The sequence below is a fragment of the Monodelphis domestica genome, chromosome 6 (assembly GCF_027887165.1).
Source record: "Monodelphis domestica isolate mMonDom1 chromosome 6, mMonDom1.pri, whole genome shotgun sequence".
In the NCBI taxonomy this organism is placed as follows: Eukaryota; Metazoa; Chordata; class Mammalia; order Didelphimorphia; family Didelphidae; genus Monodelphis; species Monodelphis domestica.
This window is the reverse complement of record NC_077232.1, coordinates 125,127,517-125,150,207: the sequence shown is the minus strand read 5'-3', so window position 1 is coordinate 125,150,207 and position 22,691 is coordinate 125,127,517. Positions and strand designations below refer to the sequence as shown.

The 22,691-nt window shown below is 37.4% G+C and overlaps 1 protein-coding gene across 4 annotated transcripts in view; it reads left to right on the top strand.

The window, feature by feature from the left end:
* Positions 1–21,706, top strand: part of RELL1 (RELT like 1) — a 97,371-nt gene extending 75,665 nt beyond the window's left edge. For all 4 annotated transcript variants that reach the window (XM_056802521.1, XM_056802519.1, XM_056802523.1 and 1 more), the window contains exons 6-7: positions 3,370–3,508; positions 19,667–21,706. In XM_056802521.1, the coding sequence (XP_056658499.1) occupies positions 3,370–3,505 (136 nt within the window). In that variant the 3' untranslated portion in view covers positions 3,506–3,508; positions 19,667–21,706. The remainder of the gene's footprint in view (positions 1–3,369; positions 3,509–19,666) is intronic.
* The last annotated feature ends 985 nt before the right edge of the window (positions 21,707–22,691 follow it).

Below are 22,691 nucleotides of genomic sequence, written 5' to 3'. Positions count from 1 at the left end.
GGCTTGTACTTGCTGAAGCTGGTCTATCTCTTCTTCATCCACACTGTATTCTTATCCAGGCATTGGGGAAATTTTCTTCTGTTCCAATTTTTTACAAGAATGACAAGTTCCCTGTTTCTCTTCTTTGTCCACACTGTATTCTTATCCATGCTTTGGGGAATTTTTTCATGTTTCAATTTTTTACAAGAATGAAAAGCTCCCCGTTGGCAGTATATAGGCTGATAGAACATGGTACCACACGCCTCCCATCTAGGGCAACCTTCAGGCTCTAGCTGGGATTTCCTGATGGGGGATTTTAGAGTTTTACTAAAGCATGCAGCTCAACATTTTACAGCTTCACACGGTCAACCAATGTGAATCCACTGCTTACATTTCTATTCGGTAAGACTGCTGTTCCTTACGGTCAGTGATACTTAGCCATGATGTTGGCCTCCTGGTAGGATTGTGAACGGAAAAGAGACAGACTTTTGAAGAGCATTTGTGGATTTTGTTGTTGCCTTACAATTCAGCGGCTGAGTTCAGCTAGCGAAGGTAATGAAGGGTACCCTGAAACGATGAGCACTTCAAGTCCATAACAGGAGTTTCTCTGAAAGGCTCTTTCACTCAGAGGCTGGTTTTGAGAGAAGCAAAGCAGGTCAAGATTTCTGTATGCATTTGATCACAAAAATGAGGGTGAACTCGATGGCCATTTATTTCTGATCTAAACATTTCTGGTTCAAGGCAGCAGTAGGATTTAAATCTTTCCTATTTGTTGGCTTCAGTGTTCATGATAAAAGTCAATTCATGACCCAAAGGACCCCAAATATCTGTCAGAAAGATGAGAAACTCGTTACCATTTAAGCTGAACTAAAATCTCAAACCCTCATGAAATATAAAGAAGAAAGCACAAAAACCCCTGGGACTGGGAAGCCAGATCAAGGTCACTTTTGTACTGTGAGTAACACCCTGGGTAGCACTCAGAAGCTCAGGAAGGCTTTAAAAGTGTTTAAAAATAATTCAAGGTGGGGAACATTCAAGTCTGGTGGGGAAACGAATTTCAAATGTCAAATATAAAATCCTTAAATTTCCTCCAGCTATGATTTGGAAAAAGTTTTATTGTAGAACTTGATGCCCTGCCAGGATAAGATGCCAGCATATATTGTTATAATATATGATATTACATGATAATTGTATTAAGTCTGAAAGGAAATGTGGGGAAATCATGGAAGAGATAGCATTTGAGTTCATCTTTGAATGATGGGTAGAAATTCAGCTGACTGAAGTTGGGCAGGATGTCTGCATCCACAAGCACAAATGTGAGATTATAGCAGTTATCTTTATGGACCACCCAACCAATTATACTGATGACTACATAAAATCAGGCGCTTCCTGCAGAAGCATTGAGGATGATGAGAAAATGAGATTCCTACTAGGCTACAACTTGCATTTCGCCACTCCTGTCCCCTCCTGGTAAGGAGACAAAGTGAGCTAATTTGAATTGTGATTCAGGAGTCAGAAACAGGAAAATTAGTTAGCCCCAAACTGATAGCAGAGAAAGGGACTACTAAAAGATTAAGGGGTTGGATTATGTAAAATGGTATGATTTAAGTGTTCACCAGCTTTCTCTGGCTTGTACAGACCTCTCTAGCTTTTCTGATGGATTTCTTTACGAAATATGTAAACTATTTTGTTCCCAATTTTATTTCTTTCTGTGTATTATAATGGATAGTTTTAATATTAGAATGCCTAGTGATCCAAAATTATTCATCAGACTTTTTTGGGGTGCTGGTTCTGCAGTCAGGGTGCTTTTATGCAGGAGCGTATTCCTGCAGTCTCTTCTTCATCCCACTAGGTTTCACTTTTTTGTGGCCCAGAAAAGACAACTAGAGCTGTCTGTTTCAGAGGTACAGTACACACAAGCCAGCACTGTTTTGCTAAAACATCTCAGTTGTGAAAATTTCAGAAGTGATAGAAACTTTTTGTTTTTGTAAAGATAATGCCTTTTATTTTCTTTAATAAATTATTATTTCTTTATCAAAAAAATTTAAACCCTTACATTCCATCTTAGAATCAATATTGTATATTGGTTCCAAGACAAAAGACAGTAAGAGTTAGTCAATGGGGGTTAAGTGACTTGTCCAGGGTCACACAGTTAGGAAATGTCTGAGGCCAGATTTGAACCCAAGATCCTCCTGTCTCTAAGCCTAGCTCTCAATCCACCGAGTTACCCAGTTCCCCCTTCCTCCTTTTATTTTAAAATTTCAACAACAACAGCAAAATCCTAGGATCTAATGAAACATTAAGGGGAAGCCAACATTTCCTCAAGTGCCCCAGCCCAGAGCTAGTCTTGTCTCCCTAGGGACTCTCTTAGTGACCGAGCTTTTAAAATCTTTCTCATAACTTTGAGGTGCTTGGTCATTGTATCAACCACATACACATGCCAAATAATTTGACTCGGAGAAAATGGTTGTTTGTAATACCTTTTCCTCATTCTTCCTCAAAGCCCTCTTCCAAACAGGTAATAATCTCACTCTGAATGGAGAGAATTCAGGACAAAAAATATTTTATGAAGGTAGAAGTACAAATAGTTTGGGAATAGGAAAAACCTATTATGAAAGACCGTGGATGGCTTTAGATTATCATATGTTATACTATAAAATGCCATATTTTATATAATTATATCATGTAATTATAAATCATAAGCTATACTAGAATTGTGATTACATGTTTGTATAATACAGCAGTATAATAATTTGATATTCATTAATTATAGTAAATACTTAAACTCCCTTCTTTATTTTTTTGTCATTTTTCCCTTAATGAAAATTGACCTAATTGATTGCCTATCCCTCTATAATTAAGAACACACACACAAAAAACAGAGACTTTCATTAAAGTTGAGGATTGTATTCACAATACTCATACCACTTTGTTTTATTTTTTCAAACCCTTACCCTCTGTCCTAGTAACAACTCTAAGATTGAAGGGCAAAGGCTAGGCCAATGGGGGTTAAGTGACTTGTTCAGGGTCACACAGCTAGGAAATATTGGAGGTCAGATTTGAACCCAAGTCCTCCTGATTCCAGGCTGGCCCTCCTACCTACCTGCCCTTGGTTTTTTAATATACAAGTACCTTCAGTGGATTAAACATATTCTTCTAGAATACCATACCCAGAGTACAATAGAGCCCCTGCAGGATTCAGGCTGGGATGTTTCCAAGAATAGAAGGAGTGAAAAAGCTTACCCTCTTCTGTTTTCTCCTTTTGGATAATTTCCAATGGTTACCTTCATGTTTAGCTTCTTTTGGATGCAATCTCTCATGTTTCTGAGTTATTTATACCTTTCAGTTTTAGGAAAACAAAACCAAACAGGGCTCCTCTTCTCTCCTCAGGTTTAGAGTTACAAAAGTGGAACACAAGGCTCATGCCAAGGAACGGAGAAGCCTCATGTCTGTGAGCGGCACAGAAAGTGTCAACGGTGAGGTACCCGTTACCCCTGTGAAACGGGAACGGAGTGGCACGGAATAGGAGGTAGGTTCGATCCCTGCTTTGGCCATGAGTACATGGATAAAATAAGTGGGGCACCGCCATATGCATTTTTTTTTTTGCATAGCACCACAAGTACTTAACATGCTTGCATTTATTTTGTATAAATTTATTTTCATGCATGATTAGAGTGTAAGCTTCTTGTTGGCAGAGAATATTTCATTTTTATCTTTGTATCCCTGATGCCCAACTTAATAAATGCTGGGTGACTGCTTCTTTCAGAATCTTTGTGGCACTTGGCTGTCACATTTGGTGGGGAGGTACAAGAATGAATTATTGGCCCAATATTTAGTGGATGGCAGTTGACATGCAATGGTTCTATGAAATCTTGTTAAAATGTTTTGACAGGGAAATGTGGAAGCTTGGCTTTGATGGAGTGCCACAGGACACGGTTGGCCAAGATGTCATTTGTCCATAGCTTTCCTTCTTGCCAGCCATTACATTTTTAGGAAAGGAGTTAGTGAATGTGCAGAGATGTCATTTAACTGAATTGGAAACAAGTAAAATAGACAAAAAAGAGAATCGACCATTTCTTGGTGTAGCAATAGATCCATATTTCAATGTATGTGGTCTCATGGGGTGGAAAAGACTGGACATTGATGATTTGATTCAGTTCATTATTACTTGGGATACAAAGATAAAACAAAAAGGTCCCTCTCTTCAGGGACCCTGCATTCCAATGGAGGTAAGATGGAGACAAACAACAGGTACACAAATAAATACAGAAGAGACTGAGAGGGTACTGAGAATTGGGGTGGCAGATTTTTTTTAAACAATTTTCTGTCTGCTCTGTCTCACATTAACTGTGTTCCTAACATGGTTTTAAGAGTGGCAATATTTAGTCTTCAGGAAAATCTTTTCTATTTGCTTCTAAGATGCTTTTTATCACAATCATGGACTTTGGCTGTTGTTCGTTTTCTTTTTTTTTAAACCCTTATCTTCCATTTAGAAACAATTCTGGGTATTAGTTCCTAGGCAGAAGAATGCTAAGGACTAAGCAATGAGGTTGAAGTGACTTGTCCAGGGTCACACAGATAGGGAGTGTCTGAGGTCAGATTTGAAACCAGGACCTCCCATCTTTAGACCTGGCTCTAAATCCACTGAGCCACTTCACTGCTCACCCCCATTATTCTATCTTAAAGAGAACATTCTAAAGGAATGGAAAAGATGGCTTTTTTTTTTTTAACATTAAACACTCACAGAAGAAAAGATCTAAACTTTAGCAATCGTCAATCCATAAAAATGCCTACTTTTTCATCTGAGGCTATATTTGAACCCGGGACCTCTTACTTCTAGAACTGGTTCTCAATCCACAGAACCACCTGGCTGCTTCTGGCTGTTTTTCTAAACTTTTTGTACCATTGTGAGGGGGTGGGAGAGCTGTCAGGGAAGAAACATGTTCAAAGCTGGGGTTCAGGTGAAAAGATGATATATATTATCAGATATTGGTATAGCAATAATATCATTATATATATATATATGTGTATATATATATGTATATATATATATATATATATATATATATATATATATATGGATATATATGTAATCAGGTAATTGGTAACATGTGGGAAGGATGAAGCACCTACCCTTCCTGAGCACCTGAACCTAACTTGTTACTTATTGTCTTATTGACTTTGGTGCTTCTTAGTTGATAGTTACATTTTAAACCTCCTGCATGTCGATGCTTAGATTGACTTTAGATAGCCCCGTTTATACCACTGTGCCTATTAAGAATGCTGTCACACATTTCTGAGGGACTATATAAAGAACACTATCCACATCCAGAGGAAGAACTGTGGGAGTAGAAATGCAGAAGAAAAACAATTGCTTGATTCCATGGGTTGATGGGGATATGATTGGGGATGTAGACTCTAAAAGATCACCCTTGTGCAAATATTAATAATATGGAAATAGGTCTTGATTAATGACACATAAATCCTAGTGGGATTGTGCATCAGTTACAGGAGGGGGGTAGGTGGAAAAGAACATGAATCATGTAACTATGGAAAAATATTCTAAAGTAATTAATTAAATAAAAATTTTCAAATTAAAAAAAAAAAGAATGCCATCACACTTCAGGTAAATTTGAATGATTAACAAGAGAGGAGCATGTTCCTTGATCGAAAACAAGCACAAATACACCCAACTCTGTTTTTGATCTATAAGTCTACTGGGGAAGAAAGACTCTGTGAAGGTGTTTCGGGATTTAACATGATTATATTTCTCAGTAAAGTTTCCAAAATCAGCCCCAAATCTGAGAATTAGAAGAAACCTCAGCAGCTCCATAGGCTTTCGACCTGTAACCAAGAGGAATCCCCACTCCAACATTCCCAAGAACTGATTCATGCAACTTCTGCCGAAGAACATTCCAGCCATGGGGGCAGGCAGAGAAAATTGCTGGGATTGAGAGATGGAGAATCTTGTTTGTGGAACAGCCCAGAGGTCAGTCTCACCGCATGTAAGAGTCCCTGGTGGAGAGGCAGGTGTCAGAAGCCTGGAAAGGTTCTGAGAGGTTTTGACAGTCAAGCCAAAGATTTTCTATTTGATTCTGGCAGGGACGGAGAGTCATTAGAGCTTATTGTTAAAGGATGACATGGTGAGACCTGCACGTTAGGAAAACCACTGTGAAGGCTGAATGGAGGAAGGATGGGCGTAGGGAGAGACTTGTGTCAGGCAGAACCACTAGCGGGTTTTTCCGGGTTACTCTAAAAAAATGATGTAGTACAATGAATAGAGAGTCAAGTCTGAAGGAGGGAGGACCTGGGTTCAAATGTGACATTTCCTAACTTTGTGACCCTGAGCAAGTCACATAACCTAAATCGCTACTTCTTCTGTTTTAAAATTGATGTTAAGACTTCAATTTTAAGACTGAAGAAAAATCTGCTTTGATCTACATTCCGACTCTAGCAGTTCTTTCTCTGGAGGTGGGACAGTATTCTTTGTCATATTAGTCCCTTAGAGTTGTCCCAGGTCATCATTGCTAACAATAGCTAAGTCCTATCACATTTATCGTTCCACAGTATTGCTGTTACTGTGTACCGTGTTCTCCTGGCTCTGCTTATTTCACTCAGCATCAGTCCATGAAGGTCTGAAAGTAAGAGTTAAAAAAGAAAGAAAATGTCTACAAAGACAGAGACTCCCTTATTTACATTTCATAATTTGCCCACTCTTTTGAACAGGGCTTTGCACACAATTCTAGAGCTAGAAGGGACCTCAGGGGTCAAATAACCCAACTCTTTCTTTTTCTTTATGAGGAAATTGAGACTCAGAGAGTTTGTGACTTATTTGCCCAGTAAGTATAAGAGAAAGTATTGAAACTCTGGTCTTTTGAAACAGATCCAAAGTTCTTTCCATCGTATGGTACAAAAGACACTTAAATACTTGTTGACTAAATGAGAAGCCAATGCTTAATCTTTAGTTGCTTTTTGAATTTATATCTTTTTAAAAAATATAAGTTACCAAGATAAAGTTTACTACTGTAAGGTTGACAGAATTGGGATTCTGTTAAGGATTTATTTTTGTGTCCCCTTTGACCATGGTTCCTTTGTGTAGCCACATGTAAGTTGCTATCTACCTCATTTATTTTGGCAGTGAAATTGAGGAGGTTTCTTTATTCCACTGAAAATGTTTTTGGATTCCTTTTTGAAGACTAAGCTTTTGTTCTTCTAAGTTGAATTGAGTTCCTTTTATCCACCAAGTAGCTTTGTCAGCAGTCTTCCAATTTAAGAAAAAATTAGAAACATATAACATTGTTTAGAAACATATCACTCGTTCCGTCAGTATATAATCATCTTTCCCAATTCTCTTATAAATAAAATAAATATCTTTAAAATGCATGTTGAATTAATTTTGCTGCATTATGTTTTGACAAATTTCTTCAATATTTTAATAAACTCATAGCCTTTTGGTATACTTACTTCATCTGCTAGGGCAGGTTCCAGTTTATCCCTGTCCTTTCTTTCTGGCTAGTTCTTGTTTGTGCTCTTCTAGAAATCATTCATAGTGGATTTGCCCAATATATTGTGGGCCATATTTTTGATCTTTTGATATTTCATGAATACCAGTGCACCCTTGGCCTATCAGTCTGCCATCACTAATCTCTGAATGATTGGCTGTCCTAACCCTTTTGTTGTAAGCATGAATGTGCCTAATAAATTCTTTTACATTCGATATTTCGAGCAAAATCTGGTTGATATTAAATTTAAAAACTTTAAAAAATCTGGTTGGTAATATGCTGTAGTCTGATTATATCCATTAATTATACATGTCTCCACTGTCCATTAGGGACACTATAATTTTGAATCTTTTTAGTTGTTTGTTGAGTCATTTCAGTCATGTCCAAATTTTCATGATCCCATTTTGGGGTTCTTTTGGTATAGATACTAGTGTGGCTTGCCATTTCCTTCTCCAGCTCCTTTTACAGATGAGAAATTGAAGCCAACTGGGTTAACTTGGCTTACCCAGGGTCACACAGCTAGGTAAGTATCTACAGTCAGATTTGAACTCATGAAGATGAGTCTTCCTGATTTCAAGCCCAATGCTGTATTCACTGTGCTACCTATCTGCCCATTAAAAGAAGAATCCTTAGTACTTACTTTTTACTAGCTGTATCCATGATCATGGTCATGTTGAGGTTTGGCAAAAGGCATTTGCCTCCTGGCCAAGGCAAGTAAAAAGTTGGTGTTTAATATATAAAATATAAAAGAATGCAGATGCCATTTACTTTATATTGTTTGTGTGCTTGGAAGAGTGAGGATAAAAATTCAAAAGAAATTATGTAAAATTATATTAAGTGAGTTTTTAAAAAAGAGTGTTGCTTTATTTATTGATTTCAAAAACAATGAAAGTACATCCTCCTCTCCCCACTTTATTTTAGAAGCCCTGGCTGGCATTTTTCTCTTTGCTTGAATAGCTCCCAGATGCCATGTACAGAGAAAGGGAAACTAATCTACTTCTGCTTGTTTTGGTTTTAACAATGCCAGTGTCCTTTATGTGAATTCACATCCATGTATTTTAGAGTAATGCCATACTTTAGCTAGAAACATCTTTTCAGAAAAAAATTCCCATTTTTTAAAAATTTTATAGTATTTTATTTGATCATTTCCATGCATTTTTCATTAAAGACAAAGATCATTTTCTTTTCCTCCCTCCCACCCCCCGTGGCTGACGCGTGATTCCACTGGTATCATATGTGTTCTTGACTTGAACCCATTGTCATGTTGTTAGTATTTGCATCAGAGTGTTCGCTCAGAGTCTTTCCTCTGTCATGTCCCCTCAGCCATTGTAGTCAGGCAGTTGCTTTTCCTCGGTGTTTCTACTCCCTCAGTTTGTCCTCTGCTTATGGATAGTGTTTTTTTCTCCTTGATCCCTGCAGATTGTGCAGGGGCATTACACTGCCACTAATGGAGAAGTCCATTACGTTCGATTATACCACAGTGTGTTTGTCTCTGTGTACAATGTTCTCCTGGTTCTGCTCCTCTCGCTCTGCATCACTTCCTGGAGGTCGTTCCAGTCTCCATGGAACTCCTCCACTTTATTATTCCTTTTTGCACAATAATATTCCATCACCAACATATACCACAATTTGTTCAGCCATTCCCCAATTGATGGGCATCCCCTCGTTTTCCAATTTTTGGCCACCACAAAGAGCGCAGCTATGAATATTTTTGTACAAGTCTTTTTGTCCTTTATCTCTTTGGGGTACAGACCCAGCAGTGCTATGGCTGGATCAAAGGGCAGACATTCTTTTATCGCCCTTTGTGCATAGTTCCAAATTGCCCTCCAGAATGGCTGGATCAGTTCACAACTCCACCAGCAATGAATTAATGTCCCTACTTTGCCACATCCCCTCCAGCATTCATTACTTTCCATAACTGTCATGTTAGCCAATCTGCTAGGTGTGAGGTGATACCTCAGAGTTGTTTTGATTTGCATCTCTCTGATTATAAGAGATGTGGAGCACTTCTTCATGTGCTTATTAATAGTTTTGATTTCTTTATCTGAAAACTGCCTATCCATGTCCCTTGCCCATATATCAATTGGGGAATGGCTTGATTTTTTGTACAATTGATTTAGCTCTTTATAAATTTGAGTAATTAAACCTTTGTCAGAGGTTTTTATGAAGATTTTTTTCCCAATTTGTTGTTTTCCTTCTAATTTTAGTTACATTGGTTTTGTTTGTACAAAAGCCTTTTAATTTGATGTAGTCGAAATTATTTATTTTACATTTTGTGATTCTTTCTATGTCTTGCTTGGTTTTAAAGTCTTTCCCTTCCCAAAGGTCTGACATGTATACTATTCTGTGTTTACCCAATTTACTTATGGTTTCCTTCTTTATGTTTAAGTCTTTCACCCATTTTGAATTTATCTTGGTGTAGGGAAAAATTCCCATTTTTTTAAACAGAAAAGAGGCATGAGATCTGTGGCCAGTGGAGCAGGAGGAGTTCTGGGTAAAGGCTTGGACTCCTGGGAACCAATTTTGGGGGGTGGACATAAAGAACATAAATGGGATGTACCAGAAATGAAATTGATAGGGATTAGTCCAGAAGAAATACTTCATTCTCTCATATAGGAGCTTCTTTCTCCATTCCTTTAAAAGTCGTTTTCTGCTTTGGGGAGAGAAGGTTGTACGTAAGTTTCTAACTTGTGGAAATCTTCCCTATGATCTGTTTTTAAATTTTAAATTAATTTATTTCATTTAAGAATCCTTTCCCCCCCACCCCCCAAAAGAAAAGAAAAATAAAAACCTTGTCTCTAATAGGCATAATCAAGCAAAACAAATTCCCACATTGGCCATATCCAAAATTTTGGACTAGAATCGGTCTCCTTATTTCTCCTCTCAGAACCCTACAATATGGTTCCCTGGTACCCCTTTCCTAAAATTTAAACTTAACTCTGCTATTGAGGACTCCCCAGTCTGGTGCCATCCTACCATTTCCATCTATTTCTATGTGCTCTTTCATTAGGCAACTGGTACTTCCTAGCATTCCCATGAGCGTTGGGTGCTTTCTTGCTTCCTCTGCCAATGTACCTGTTTTTCATTGTGCCTTGAATGCCCTCTCTGCAATTAAATTCCTACTGAGCCCTTGGAGCCCAACTTACTGGCTGCCAGCTCTGAGCCTCGAGTTTCTCTTCTGTAAAAGAGGGGTTTAGATTAGGTGATCTCTGAGTTCTCTTCCAGTCCAACTTAACATTTTATGGAAATTATCTTTTCCCTTGGAACAATTTTTCCTACTTTATATTCTGATATAAACCCTCACAGTTCTTTTTAGCAGTGCCAATTCATGGATGATAAACGAATTCTCCCTTGGGTTTACTGAGTCATTAACTTAGCCTTAGTCATGAGTTCACGAGCAGGCTATTTAATGTGTTTAGAAAAATCTTAGTTTGATTTTTCCTTCTTTTTTTTTCTTCTACTGGGTATAGGAGTAAGGTTAGAGGTGGGGGTGGGAGTGAGAAAGGGACTAAAGGTAGGGAATGCAAAAAAAAGGAAAAAAGAAAAAGTTTCATTTAAGCATTAAAACAAACAAACAAACAAACCTAACTTTCTGTCTTAGTAACTCTTAACACAGAAGAGCAAGAGCTAGGCAAATGGAGTTAAATAACTTGCCCAGAGTCACATAACTAGGAACTGTCTGAGGCTAAATTTGAATCCAGGTCATTCTGACTCCAAGCCTGGTGCTCTCTCCTCTGTGCCACCTAACTGCCCCTATTAAAGTATGTTTTAAAAATGTGTAGAAATGAACAAAAGGAAGGTCAGAAAGAATCATAGGCAAGCAGGACAGTTGGAAAGTTACACGGTCAATTGGTTATATTTTTCAAAATAAAAGCAAGCTGTACATAATAGATATTCACAGTTTTATGCATAATCCTCTTCTTCTGTTCTACTGTGTTTATGAAGATGCCTAAGTAATTTAGCATTTAAGTCCAGGAAAGAGAAAGTCTCCAAAGTCCTCATAATCACAGACTTGATTGGAAGTGAGCAACCAAGATATTGGATAATTTAGTCACATGAATTTTAAACAGATTGCTTGGCGTCCTCCAAACTCTCAAACTAAAGAAGTTTTAGTGAACAATTAGGATTTTTAATGTATTTTTTGTGCTTAGCTAAATAAATAGAGAGCAACTAGGTAGTATAGTGGCTAGATCACCTGACTGGGACTAAGGAAAATGAGTTCAAATCAAATGAGACAACCACTAGCTATGTGACACTGGACTAGTCGCTTTCCCTGATTGCCTCAGTTTCCTCATCTGTAAAAATAAGTTGGAAAAGGAAATGGCAAGACATTTCAATATTTTTGCCATGAAAACCCCAAATAGGGTCATGAAGATTTGGACACCAGTTGAACAGCAGTAATTACAAAATAGAATTGAAAGTGCTGCTCTCTCTTTTTTTTTCACTGAGATTAATTTAACAAATTAAAGACATCATCCAGAGTTTATGACACATCTATTTCTAAATATACGAATATATATATATATATAAATATATACACGTCTGTCTATATTTGTATTTATCTCTATCTATTCATCTATTCTATTCTTATTTAGAGACTGTAGTTTAGTGGTTTTGAATGCTGTATCCAAATACAGGGATCAAGTCCCAGTTTCAATATATAAGACCAATTTAAGTCATTGAGCCTTGGTTTTTTTTATTTGTAATTTGGGGATAAAAATATTTGACAGTACAGACCTCTCAGGTTTAATTGTAAGGATCAAGGAGGAGAATTCACATGAAGCAGTTTGCAAACTTTAAAGCACCTGAATGAAAGCCCATGATTATTACCAATTTCTATGAGGTGCATCCCCAGGAGATGTAAGCTTAAGAGCAGGAACTGCTTTCCATTTTATCTTTGTATCCAGAGTGCCAAGCGTGGTGCCTTGTTCATTACAGGCACTTAAATATGTTTGGATTGGCCTCTAAAAAATACAAGGACAAATGAAATACTATCTTATTTACTGTTCTTATTAAATTCCAGTGATATAATTTATTTGCTACTATTAAGTTATAGGAAAGAATGAAGGTATAACAAAAATAATATTGCACTGGGAAGTGAGGAGAGTTGAGTTCTAGTGCTGTCTCTGCCATTAACTTGCCACATGTCCTTGGACAAGTCACATAGACTCTGGACTCACTTCCAAAACAAGAGAGTTAGATTATATTTATGAACTTTCTAGCCCTAAAATGCTATGGTATGTGGCCCATATTCTTTTCTAAATAATTTACTGCTTTATCATTGCTGTGGGAAAGTATTAGATCAATATTAGCTTGTTCTATAAAAGTATTTCATCCAAGTTAGTCTTTATAGATCTTGGGAGGTCAGAGTTCCTTGTTCCACAGCAGGGTTGTCATTTAAAAGCAAAACTGTTCAAAACAAAACAAAGAAACACACCCAAACTCTTCCCTTCCCATATCTTCCTAGCCCAGGGGTCCCTCTTGGGGCCACTCCCTCAAAACTGGCTGATTTTATACTTTGTGAGTAATTTTTTTCCATTTATCTCCTCTAACTTCTTTCTCTCTGTTAGCCTTTCTTCAGATTAAATGAAAGGAAAATTTTACTCTACTCCATTTCACTTTTTTCAAGCATAAAAATTCTGCAATATTTTGTGGGCATTATAATTAAAAAAATTATTTTCTGTTCCAAATTTTCTCCCTCCTTCCCCCTATCCTTCTTGAGAAGGTAAGCAACAATATACTTATTATATATACATATATATGATGTCATAAAAAAGTCATGGAAGTCATTTCCATGTGAGTCATGTTGCAAAAAAAAAAAGCAAGGAATAATAAAGAAGTGGAAAAAATACTTTAGTCTATACTGAGTTCATCAGTTCTCTCTCTGAGGTTGGATAACATTTTTCGTCGTGGGTCCTTTGGAATTGTCATGGATTATTGTCCTGATCAGTGTAGCTAAGTCTTTCATTGTTGATTATTATAATATTGTTATTACTGTGTACAACATTATCTTGTTTCTGCTTATTTCACTTTGCATCAGTTCATATAAATCTTCCCAGGTTTTTCTGAAACTTTCCCCTTTGTTATTTCTTATAGCACAGTACTATTCTATCACAATAATATGTCATTACTTGTTTAGTCATTTCTCAATTGATGGGCAAACCTTCAAATTCCAATTTTTTTGCCATCACAAAGACAGCTCTGTAAATAGTTTTCTTTTTCTTATATGTCTTTGCGATATAGACATAGTAGTGGTATTGCTAGGTTTTTCAAAGGATCTGCACAGTTGTGAGTATAGCTGGGCACTTACCCTTTGAGTATAGTTCCAAATCATTCTCCAGAATGGTTGGATCAATTCACAATTCCACCAACAGTGAATTAGCATATCTATTTTTCCATATCCCTTCCAGCATGCATTATTTTTCCTTTTTTATGTTGGCCAATCTGATAGGTGTGAGGTGGTAGTTCAGAATTGTTTTTTTCCTTTAAACCCTAATCTTTCATCTTAGAATCAACACTGTCTTTTGGTTCCAAAACCGAAGAGCCTTAAGGGATAGACAATGGAGGTAAGTGACTTGCCCAGAGTCACACAGATTTGAACCTAGGACCTCCCATCTCTAGGGTTGGCTCTCAACCCATTGAGCCACCTAGCTTTCCCCCTTAGAGTTGTTTTAATTTGTATTTTCTTGCATTATTAGTGATTTAGAGCATTTTTATATCACTACTGATAGTTTTGACCCCCACTGAAAAGTGCCCATTCAAGAGGATCAATTTTTCCATTCATCCTCAAAACCTTGGAGTTAGGGTTGCAAAGTAAGGAGATTTGTTGAATCTGCTTTTACCTTTAAGGTGAAAGAAGATGGAGAAACCTGGGACTATTTAAGACTTTATTTTTCCTTTGTATAGGAGACTTAATCTTGATGTTTACTAGGTGTTGCTATGTTAAAGTTCCCGAAGAGGGGCACCAATACAACAACACATTCAATAATTAAATCAGGCAAACCCAACTTTAATACTTGTACTGAACAATGATTAAAAGAATTAATCTTTTTTATTTTTTATTTTTTTACCAATTACATGTAATAAATTTCCACACACATTTTCTTAAGATGTATAATCAAATTTATCTCCTTCCCTCCCCTCCCTTCTTCCTCCCAGTGCTGGCAGGCAAATTGATCTGAGTTATACATATAAGAATTAATCTTTTAAAAAATTTTGTTTCCCCCAACCCCCAAATGTATGCAGTTGAGAGTCTGTGCCCTCTTGTGGCATTTTATTTAATAGACAAATTTCACCTTGCATGCCTCTAAAAACTCAGCTATCAAATTATATTTGTAAAGATGTTGAGTTCTGAGTACAAGGTCGGTTTTTAATGGAATAGATGCATGTTGGGACAAACAGATTTGTTAAGAGCTCTAGGGAACTGTAGGAACCTTTAAAAAAATTCTAATCTTTGTTGCTTTGGCTACACTATTATTTTGAAAGTCTCTCATATTTCAGAATTGCAGAGTGGAAAGAGACCTTTAAGGTCACCATTGTCAACCATGTGACAACAAATTGATCCATCTACATGCCTCAAAAACAAGGGTTATTAACCTTCTTCGTATAATGGAATCCGTTTGACTGGTGGAACCTAGGAACCCCTATGAAGAATCATGTTTTCAAACGTATAAAATACTTAAAATTACAAAAGCATTTTGTCCCCTTCTTAATCCTGCCCCTACCTCTCACCTCATTCCCAACTCTATGGGGAAAAAAGGGAGGAAAATTAAAGTAGGAGATTTAACAAACCAACAAAAAACAAATTAGTAGCTTAGATGAACTTATGACCAAGCATAAGTTAATGACTCACCAGACTCAAGGGAGAGCTCACTTATCTTCCATAAACTAGCACTTCTAAGAATTTTGAAGGTTTATGTCAGAATATAAATGAGGAAAAAGAGTTCAGAGAAAAAAGGGAATTTTCATAAAATGTCAAGGCTGGAAGAGAACTTGGAGATCTTCAAACCCAAGCCCCTCAATTCACAGATAAAAAACGTGCAGCTTAATCATTAAGTATTTTTAAAAAACCCTTAACTTCTGTCTTCATATTCATTCTAAAGCAGATGAGCAACAAGGGCTAATCCATATAGAGAACATCTGGGGGTTTAGTGACTTGCCTAGAGTCAGACAGCTATGGAGGATAACATTTGAATCCAGATCCTTTAGACTCCAGTTCTGGTACCCTATTCACTGTGTTACCTAGTTGCCCTGACCCAAGATTTTAAATGACTTTCCATAAGGACCAACAATGTCAAAGTCAGGATTAGAACTCAAGTCTCTTAACTCCCAGGCCATTGTTCTATTAAGTAAAAGTAATGAAATTTCTATTATAGTGGACAGGTAGCAAAGCCCATGAGTACTTTGAGGGAGGCTTAAAGCTCACTCTACCACTCAAAAAATCAGTGTCATGCATAGAGGCAGGTAGGTAGCATGGTGGATAGAGGGCTGGACTTGGAGTCGGGAAGTCTTGAGTTCAAGTCCATTTCTAGATATTGACTAGATATGTGATCATGGGCGACTCATTTAACCTCTGTCTTCCTCAGTTTTCTCATCTATAAAAGGGGCGATATAGCACCTATCTCCCAGGGTATTTGGGAGGTTAAAATAATATTAGTAAAGCACTTTTTGCACACTTCAGATCACTACAAATACTATTATTGTTATGACTTATTAGATGGATAGATATGTATAGACAATAATCCATACAGAGAACATCTGGGGGTTGTAGTGCATGGTAAGCTCAATTAGAAGGAGGTGATGCTATTATCTCTTCAAAACTGCACCGACTTTTGGTTCACCCTGTTTGTAAAAGTACTTTGTCTTTGGTGCTCTGACACAATTCAAAGGAGCTCATAAGCTGTTTTGTCCAGTTCGCTCTTGAATAAGAATCCCCCCCTTTGACAGTAACAATGCTAATAATGCCCTCTAGAATGAATGCTGTGCCGTATGGTTTGCTACGTGTTTGTACCCGTTCTCTCGCTCCACATACCAGCTCATGTCACTTCACGGCATCCCAAAGGGATGGTCGCTTCGTCTTCCCTTGGAGACCGGTGGGAAGAAATGACCCATCTTTCACGAGACGCTCCATTCTGCTTGCAGACACTTCTGATTGTTGGGTTGTTCTCGATCTACTTTACTCCTCTTTCTTCCAATTTCTGCCTTCTGGGGCTAAGCAGAACAAATGGAAACTCTCTACCATATATTAGTTTTTCAAATATTTGAAGGCAGCAAATGGATCTTTGCCAAGAAAACCCCAAATAGGTTCACAAAGAGTGGGATATAAATGAAACAAACAGCAACAACAAAAATCCTCTCTATAGGGGAGAAAAAGAATATGATTCATGTAACCATGGAAAAATATTCTAAATTAATTAAATAAATAAACTTTAAAAAAAGTCCTCTCTGTATAAGGCAGCTCACTGGCACAGTGGATTGAAATTAGGAAGATTCAAGTTAAAAATCTGGCCTCAGGCACTTACTGGCTGTGTGACCCTGGGCAAGTCACTTAACCCTGTTTACCTCAGTTTCCTCATCTATAAAATAAGCTAACGAAGAAAATGTCAAATCTTTCTAAGTGTCTTTGCCAAGAGAACCCCAAAAGAGGGCACAAAGAGTCAGACGCAATTGAAACAACTGACCAGTAATTCTATCTATTGTCCCAATGAAACATCTTTGGCTCTTTTACGTGATCCTAATGTGGCATGATCTTGAGTCCTTTCACTATCTCGGTCACCTCATTCAGGGAATTCTTTTTTTTTTTTAATGCAATCTAAGATCACCTTGATTTTTTTGGGTTGTTGTGAGTAAAGTGAGATAATATTATAAAGCACATTGTCAAACTTAAAGCTCTATATAAATTCATATTATTATGATTTTAGATAATGTATAATTGAAAATCTATTATTCTAAAAAAAAAACTACATTTCTCAGGAGCCCACCAACTTCCTCTCATTATGTACTTCCTATAGATATGGAATAAATTGAGTGGGTGGGCCTCCTCCCCCCTCTTTTTAGCCCTGTGGGGAAGCATGGCGGTGGTGAGTGGGGATTTTGAAATGGCTAATCAGCCATGGGCCCATGGCCTTTATTTTGTATTCTCTTTATTCATTGATTTCTAATGATCATTAATAAATCTTCAAAAATATAGTATTTTTATATTTGAGATTTAATTTTAATTTTTATAATAGGTAGATATAGAAAAAGCACTGTCATCTTGCTTGGTTACATGTGCGATATTTTCCCCTGCCTTTACACAGTTGAATTTATAAAGCTAGCCCTTTAGATGCCATTTCCCACCCTCTGGGACCTTTAGTTTGGGTCCTGGCCATTGGGCAGCCACACTGGCAATGCACCTACTTGTTGACTATACGCTGCTCTATGACCAAAATGGTTAGACTTCTCATAGGCATAGAGGATAGACAAACTATGATTGAGTTAACTCTGGCTTCTCAAAAAGGGATTTCTTTGTTAAAATCATCACAATTAACTACTAATTACCATTAACCACGGGCTTAATTAATAATTGCTGATCAACAAGAAACAAGTTAGCCATGTAGAGCAACATTTGCCAAAATAGAAATAGGAAGCTATAGTAATGTGATCTCTTTTTCCTTGGTCTGCAATCTGTAACAGCATATTGTAAGTGGTAAGGAAAACTCTGGGACTGGAGTCCAGAAGACCCTGTTTTTAATCCCATGTCTGATACTTCACAGCTATGTGACCCTGGACAAGTCACTTAACCTTTTGGAGCTTCAGCTTCCTCATCTGGAAAATTCCTATACTCATGGCACCCCCCTTGGAGGGTTGTTGTGCATATTTGATGAGCTGATGGATGTAAAGGGTTTTGCACACTTCCAAGCTCTCTGTAAATGTTTATTTACTGTGTATGAGACTGCGATGGCCACTCAACTGGGGAAGCAGGCTTGTGAATCTTTACCTTGGGTGTGTGTGGGACAGGATGGCTCAGATTGCATCTCTAAAGGCTTTTTTGGTCCTCAGTGTTATGATCTTTTGATCATCAACCAATCAGAAGAACCAGTTAACTTTCAATATGCTCCGTAGAGTATATTATGTATCTTGATAGAGCAATGTGATGTTTTGAAGATTCTTTTATGCGCCTCCATTTCCAATGCCCTGTGATTAGAATTTGCTCCCCAGAATTCCAATTCCCAGCATTCTATGTTCCATCTTATGAGAAGGAACATGGAATGCTGGGAATTTAAGAAACACGGAATGCTGGGAATTGGAGTTCTGGGTGAGAAGGAACATGGAATGCTGGGAATTGGAGTTCTGGGGAGCAGATTCTAATGACACAATGCCATCATATTAACTAATCTCTTTAAAGTTCTGTCCTCAAGATTTTCTTCTCCAGTCACTTGACCCCTCTCAGCCTCAAAATCCTCCCTTATCTATACAGGGAGATATCTGGACCATCAGCAAAGGACTACCATTTTTTTTAAACCCTTACCTTCAGTCTTGGAATCAATACTGTGTATTGGTTCCAAGGCAGAAGAGTGGTAAGGGCTAGGCAATGGGGGTTAAGTGACTTGCCCAGGGTCACACAGCTGGGAAGTGTTTGAGGCCAGATTTGAACCTAGGACCTCCCATCTCTAGACGTGGCTTTCAATCCACTGAGCTACCCAGGTGCCCCCTTGGACTACCATGTTTTAATTTGTTTTTAGTCATCTGTGTTCCTGTCCTGTCACCAGGGCAGGGAATAATATGACTTTTTCATTTTTGTACCCCTCTTACTCCCAAACCTAGCTAAGGGAACAGAATGTAACAGGTGAACTTGGACTGGAAAAAACAATTATTTCCATAAAATTGGTTTTCTTTGTAATCCCATGCATTTTGTTTTACACATTTAAAAATAATATTCTGAGAAGGCTTCTCTAGACTGTTAGAGATCCACGATACAAAAAAAGTTTAAGAACCTCTGTTCTAGGTGAAACCATCTTTTAGGCAATAAACTTGGTATGGAGGCAGCTAAACATTCCTGTCTGTGGCAATATGGTGGGCTGTCAGAGATGTTGTGTGTGGGTGTTGCACTGTGTTGGGGTGTCTAAACTTGGAAAGAAGGTTGACCTCTCATGCCATAATAGTATTATCTTTGAAGCAATGACTTTTTTTTTGTTCTCTTTCAGGGGGAGTTGTATTTGAAGACACTTTAAAGAGACTGAAAACTTAAGAACGAAGCGCAAAGCCAATGACCCAAGGAAATATTTTCTTAGATCTTTTGTACCATTTCTGCACTGGGTGTCTAAGACTTGAAAATGGACCACCATCGTTATCTTAGATGCCAGGATCCGTGTGTCGCCTTTATAATTGGTTTTGCCTCTTATGCCTTACGGAAAGTTTATTAAATTTTCGAGAAAGGCAAGATTTGGTAGTATTTTTAACTTACTAGCCTTTTCCTTTGCCCTTGTGTACATAACTCAGTCTTCTCATTTCAGTGTATGTACAGTGGGACTGTTAATGTACAGTTTGAGATTGTGCTTCTTTTCTCTGTGGTATGCCTCTTTTTTCACTCTACCCCAATTTTTTCTCTTTGATTTTTTAAATCTGGGGAGAAGGGGCAGCAAACACCCCCAGTTTTACTGGCACAGAAGTGATAGACATTGATCTTAGGATGCTCCTCCTCCACTTTTATCCTAATCACACTTTGTCCCTCCACTACCTGTGACTTCCTTTTAGGAGTGACTTAAATTTGACTACAACCACATTTCAGTGACTAAAAATGATTCAAAAGCCCATCAAACAAAACAGTTTTTTTTTTTCTTGACAGTCTAAGGCCCAAACAAGCACCTCTGCTATAGGACCAGGGCTTGTAACTTCTTCCAGACTTTTTTTTCATGGTGTAGTTAATGGCCTTAGGTGTTGATAAGCATTCATGTAATACTACTAATAAAGCCTTGCTGGTATGTTCATGGCAGGCGAGTGCAGACAGTTTGGAAGGAGCAATGATGGAATGATCTAGACAAAACCTGGTACTACTTGGGGTTTTGTTATTTAGGCCAAGTGTTCCCAGATCTCTAGCACTCTCCTTAAATAATGAAAAAACCCAAAAGAAATGAACTGATCATCATCAGCTTCCCAAAGGAACACCTCTGTGTCAGTGGGCTTTTAAGTATTATTGTAAATATACTTTTCTTTTCTAAATCTAGCAGAAAGTTTAAGAATTTACCTATTCTCAAGATGACCAGTAGATTTAATTTTGTGTTAATTTTTTTCTTTACATTTCAAGGCAGTATGGTGTAATGGATAGAGAGCTGGCCTTGTACTCATGAAGATTTGGTTTAAATTCTACTTTGAAACATGTCATTTAATCTTTCAGTGCTTCTGATAATTCCCTTAAAATTATAAATTGCAGAAAAAGGTCAGATCAGCATTGATGGAGGGAGTTTCCTCACTGGGAGTTCTCTATGTCAATTAAATCTCAGGTCCATTTCAAATTTGTCAGTTTTCTAACAAATCTGAAAGATAAGTCTATACTTGGGATAGTTGCATGTATGTTGGATACATAATCAAAAAAGATGTAATTGTGGAAATAAACCTCCCTGAGTTCCAGAAAATTATAAGGGATTTTTTTTTTGAGAATGTAAATATTTTTTAAGTCAAGATTTTAAAGTCTTAGTTTTTTAAGTAAAAAATCATTAATCATACAAATTTAAAATATCATATTCCAATATATAGAAAATCAAAATATAAGGTATTTCAAAGGCTTTAATAATTTTATTCAGGTCAGAGCACTTTTAGCAATACAGTGGTCAAGAAAATACACTCGTATCTAAAATTATATTTAAATGAAAAGCACACTTTTAAAGTATTTTCTGGTATGAGCAGTTTCAGTTTGGTTTGAGTATCTTACATGCCAAAAGTTACACACACCCCATACATCAATCATGTGAACATTTTTGTTGGTTTCTTGTATCCAGTGATAATTCTTAAGTGTTTATAGAGCAACGGATGTTTACAAGAGCTTTTATTTCCCCTCTTCCTTTGGAGGGGGAGGAATTTCCTATACAAGCTTATAGAATGACACTAACTATTGTTATCCTCTGTAAAATTTGTAAAGGTAATTTTTCATCATTTTGTGTGTCAAATATATTTTTAACTGTATGGTTTGTACCTTAAGACTTTTGTACTACCAAAGCAGAATTAAAATAAAAGATAACTAAACAGTCTATTTGGTTTGCTTTTCTTAATATTTCCATTTAAGATCCTCAAATGTCTCATCATAACATGGAGATTCTCAAAGACTACCAGGGCAAGGGAGTTTCCTGCTGGTACTGCCATACTGAAAAGGGCCTAGTGATGGGTTGTGTCTCTCATCTCAGGACCAGCCTGCCTAATTTTGGAAAGGCTCATCACCAAAAAGTTGGTTCCAGAGGGAAGAATTCTTTGGCCACAGCCAATCTTGGAGGAGTACTGTGTCTTCCAGTTTAGTTAGAATATGGTGAAGAAGGAAATTATAGATACTTCAAGTCAAGTAGCCTGTTTCTTTTTTTTTTATAGTTTATTTATTTAGAATATTTTGCCGCAGTTACAGGAATCATGTTCTTTCCCTCCTCTCCTCCCACTCCCCACCGTTAGCCAATGCGTAATTCCACTGGGTTTTACATGTGTCATTGATCAAGACCTATTTCCATATTATTGATATTTTCCCTAGGGTGATCATTTAGAGTCTATGTCCTCAGTCATATCCCCATCAAACAATGTGATCAAGGAAATGTTTTTCTTCTGTGTTTCTGCTCCCACAATTCTTTCTCTGTGTGTGAATAGCATTCTTTCTCATAAGACCCTCAGAATTGTCCTGGATCACTGCATTGCTGCTAGGAGAGAAGTCCATCACCTTCGATTGTACCACAGTGTATCAGTCTCCATGTACAATGTTCTCCTGGTTCTGCTCCTCTCACTCTGCATCACTTCCTGGAGGTTGTTCCAGTCTCCATGGAATTCCTCCACTTTATTATTCCTTTGAGCACAATAGTATTCCATAATCAACATATACCACAATTTGTTCAGCCCATTCCCTAATTGAAGGGCATCCTCTCATTTTCCAATTTTTTGCCACCACAAAGAGCACAGCTATGAATATTCTTGTACATGTCTTTTTCCTTATTATCTCTTTGGGGTATAAACCCAGCAGTGCTATGGCTGGATCAAAGG